Source organism: Nymphaea colorata, chromosome 10 (genome assembly GCF_008831285.2).
Source record: "Nymphaea colorata isolate Beijing-Zhang1983 chromosome 10, ASM883128v2, whole genome shotgun sequence".
Taxonomy (NCBI): domain Eukaryota; kingdom Viridiplantae; phylum Streptophyta; class Magnoliopsida; order Nymphaeales; family Nymphaeaceae; genus Nymphaea; species Nymphaea colorata.
The window spans coordinates 5850281-5854394 of NC_045147.1; the positions used below are offsets into that span (position 1 = coordinate 5850281).

Genomic DNA, 4114 nt, shown 5'->3' on the forward strand with positions numbered 1-4114 from the left:
TGCATCTTTTACATGAGACATCACTGCACCACCTAAGGAGAAGGCGACTTTGGTGTCGTTTAAGCAGTTTACATCGATGCAGCTGTCTGTCTTTACGGGAGATAGCAACCCGGATTACTTGTTGAAAGGTGATGCCAATATTGTATACATATATGAGTAATTAGTAACGTAGACTGAGAAGATTCAGTAACTTAAAATATGTGGTACTAAAGATTATTCTCTAACGCATAATTGTTTCGTTATAAAAAGCTTCAGTAGTGAGGCTTTCAGTAATAATGTTGGCAACACAGAGATTGGGGCTATTCTATGAATACGTTAACTGGAGGTTATAGTGATTTTAGCAGTCAAGGTGATTCAGTGTATCTGGGAAAGAAATTAGATTGTTTCGAAAATGATTCTTGTGTATCTTATATATGAACATTGGTTTCTTCGTGGGGATTGGTCAGCTAGCTTTCGGAAAGTTCGGCTTCTTTTGTCCATGGCTGGATTGGTTTGGTAAGAATAATCTACACTTAAGCGTGAACTGTTTCAGTTGTATAGCATAACCTAAGTATATTTGCCTAGTGGCTTCATGTAGGCTGACCTTTTCTAATTGTTACTGTTAGGTGGCATGTGTTTCTCCCCACTACTTTGTAAACCTGCAAAATGTGTTTCTCCCCACTACTTTGTAAACCTGCAAAAATAATATCCACGAAGCCTTTGATGAGGAAGCTTGTTCCATGCGTTTTTCTTCGATTTAGATGGAACATCTATAAACACAGGCAGTTGATAATTATACTAGGAGCTTTTATTTTGGCAGAATAGGACATTTAACAGAAACATTTAACATCCAACGAGTGTCATGTCAAGAAGAGGAAATTACCATTCACACTGTATTAATTCTTCAGTATGTTATAGGTGAACTTTTTAATCCTATGATGAGAATGTGTTCCATTTTAGCTTACCTACATAAACATGGTGCTGAAGAAAATCTATTTCGACGTTCCACAAGCACGATGATTGCCTATGTTGATTTTTCAGTTCTTTCAAAAGGTGTTTTCTGCATTGGGTTGGTATTTCATAATCTCTTCGTTGATCAAGTCATTATTTTATGATTTGTTAAAACAATTAGTTTCGAAAAAAATTAGCTGGAAAAATGGAAGCGGTATAGTTGAAAACATTTGTGGGAAATGATTCATACGTGGAAAATTTATCCCAACCAACACTTGAACCCGGGCTAAAATATCTCTCAAGATAAGAACAACATGAAAGTAAAATAGGGGGAGAATTTTCTCCTTATTCCTCAAAAGATTCCTCCTCCTATCTACGAATGCATTGAACAACGTATCATATTGGTAACTGACTAATTGTTGGAGGGTTTATTGGGTGGGCCGTCATAGAGCAAGCCACCGCATGTGGACAGAGCGCTAATACCACCTGCTCTATAATTGCCAACAGAAGCCAGAAACAAAATATCCGGAAAAGACAAATTCTTTTCCGAATTCAGGAAATTACAACTAACAGAACAAACGTTTGGGTACTCCCTCCCTTGTCTTTGACCAAGAAGCTGTCATCCTGGCCATACTAATTTTGCTTCCTTTTTTTCCTCTCTATAACAGAAAGTGGTTTTTTCGCAGGACAACAGCAATTTCCCTTGTTGGGTTCTCCCATTTCTGTCAAATACCACAACCAAACTACTAATGCATTTCCGTTGGATGATTATTAGAAAGAGGACACTCCTAGGAGAACACATCATCTGCAATACAGTTGCTTTACAGTACACACACTTACACCGACACAGAAAACTTCAGATCAGAGGGAAATGAAATGAAACAGCATGAGAAAGGAAGAGGACCAGGACCAAGCCACGTACAATGTACCGCCCTGCAGGTTCAATTCGAAACCCCATCTCTGCTGTGCTGTCTGTCTCTCAGGCCTGATTGGCCCAGAACTCTGCCTTCTTCACCCTTGAGACGCTTTCTAGGACTCCGATGGGCGAGACGTGTCCCCTGACAGTTACCTTCTTGGTTTCCAGGTCTATGCTAAAAGATGTGACTCCTTCAACAGCAGAAAAAGATAAAGAAAACTTTTTAGATCAATCATCAGCTTAGCCGTTGGGGAGTAAGGATAGCCGATTTACCATGTATTTGTATGTATCATCCAAACAGAAAGAAGAGTTTCTCTCAGATCTGTCATCCAAGGGGGGTCAGAATCATTAGAATCACTATTCCATGCTATCATGGGTGCAGCAAGGCTCTAAATTTTTTTTCCTACCAAAATCAGCAAGGCATCCATTTGGTGCCTGCAAGTGAATGAGGTGGGGGTGCACATGGATCTGATTGTGGGTAGAAGGATTTGCAGCTTTTTGTCGCATTAAAACCCCTAGGAATCCGGACTGTAATAGCTAATCTGAAATGTTTCGATCCATTTGCAAAAACTCGATCTCCGATTAAAACTGATCATATGGTCAGCGTCACCGATTAAGGTGATCGGATGCTACAAATTCCAAACTCGATCTCCGTGGTTGAGGGTATTTGAGCGGCAAATAAGGAGGCCTGGATTTCAGGATCATCCAATAAGTGAAACTTGGTGGGCAAGTTGGGTTTTCTGTAGTTATCGTGAATAAATGCGTCCATTTGGTTGTCATAGTGAGTCGTGACCACCAATATGCTAGAAAACGTGGTCCTACCTGACACAATTTATACCCTCTGCAGAGGCAGTGAACGGCATTCATCACACCGTTTCTTGGTTATTCTTAAAGGGTCTAACTCCACCTTGTTCGGGGTTAACTCCCACGCCAGGAATCTATTGTTCACTCTGCACCAGACCATAACCAATAACAAAACCAAATCACACACACACAGAGAGAGAGAGAGAGAGAGAGAGAGAGAGAGAGAGAGAGAGAGAGAGAGAGAGAGACTGTCTATCGCTAGAACAGAAAGCAGAATAACACCAAACATCTTTCACCTTCCATCTTTGTTAGATGTTTCTTCACTTTTCCAGCACACCCTTGGCAGTGCAACGAGACTCTCATGTCGACAACCTGAATCAGAAGGCCAAAATCAGCGGAAGGATAAGCATGCAGTCACTCTGGAATCGAGACTCACAAAAGAACAGAGAGTATATCTTTCAGGCTCACCTGAAACACGTCGCCCACAGTGGGCCGGACAATTTCCTGCCTTCTTCTCATTTGCTGCTGTCCAATCCTTTCGGTCCTTTGCCGCCTGAGCTTTGGTGGCTTGTTAGCTGATGAGGGGGTGTCCAAAAGTTTTGGCTCGACCAGCCTCGAGTACTTGATGTCCAGGAGCTTGGAGCGATCGATTAACCGGCCTGGTTTCGCGACTGACTGGCGATCCGTAGCCATGCAAATTGCGGTGGCTGCCACCGAATGGCAGAAGATATCTGCCATCCTGCTTGTCTTCATACTCTTCACAGAAAACAAGTGATTGAAGAAGCAGAAGGACGAACGAAGTATTTAACACAAGAACCACGTAACTAAATGACAGGTCATTTATTATGAGCGGCTCTGCCTGTCAGGAGGGATCTGACCTTTCTCTCTCTCCCCCCCCTCTCTCTCTCTCTCTCTCTCTCTCCCCGTTCTGGAATGTGTTGTGCCGTGGTGGAACAAGCAAGACAAGCCGCAATGTATTGTTGAGATTTAATTAAACAACATAGTGTTCTTCTTCTAAAACTAAAGACTAGAATATAAACAAGTTGCTCCTCCGGTGTCTTGGACAGAAACAGTATCATCTGGACTTCTTTCTTTTGTATTCCCTTTCCAGGTTGAAGGTGCAGACTTAGGATCTTATCAGCTGGTGGATTAATTGTTTATACGTGTTATGGTGTTAGGTCAAGATCTGATGTTTGACATCCTTTTAAAGAAGCGTTAGATTGGACTAAGACCCACATGCAAGTCAGCATTGATGCGTTGGTGTACATATATATATATATATATATATATATATATATATATATATATATATATATATGTTAGTTGGAGTTCCTTTGTTCAGATTCCATCTAGATGAGTAGGTGATTGCTTTTGCATCCACAAAAAAGTAGATGCATGCATTCTAATATTCAGTTATTCATACAACTTAAATGAAATGGATTAAATGCAAAATTTAACCTTTCT

General features: G+C 41.0%; 1 protein-coding gene across 1 annotated transcript; it reads right to left on the bottom strand.

Moving 5' to 3' along the window:
• Nucleotides 1-1424: 1424 nt before the first annotated feature.
• On the bottom strand, nucleotides 1425-3635 carry LOC116262862 (heavy metal-associated isoprenylated plant protein 35-like). Its single transcript, XM_031642388.2, has 3 exons — nucleotides 3119-3635; nucleotides 2947-3022; nucleotides 1425-2037 (listed from the first exon to the last, which is right to left on the bottom strand). The coding sequence occupies exons 1-3, from the start codon at nucleotides 3401-3403 to the stop codon at nucleotides 1910-1912; spliced, it is 489 nt and encodes a 162-aa protein (XP_031498248.1). The 5' UTR covers nucleotides 3404-3635; the 3' UTR covers nucleotides 1425-1909.
• Nucleotides 3636-4114: the final 479 nt, after the last annotated feature.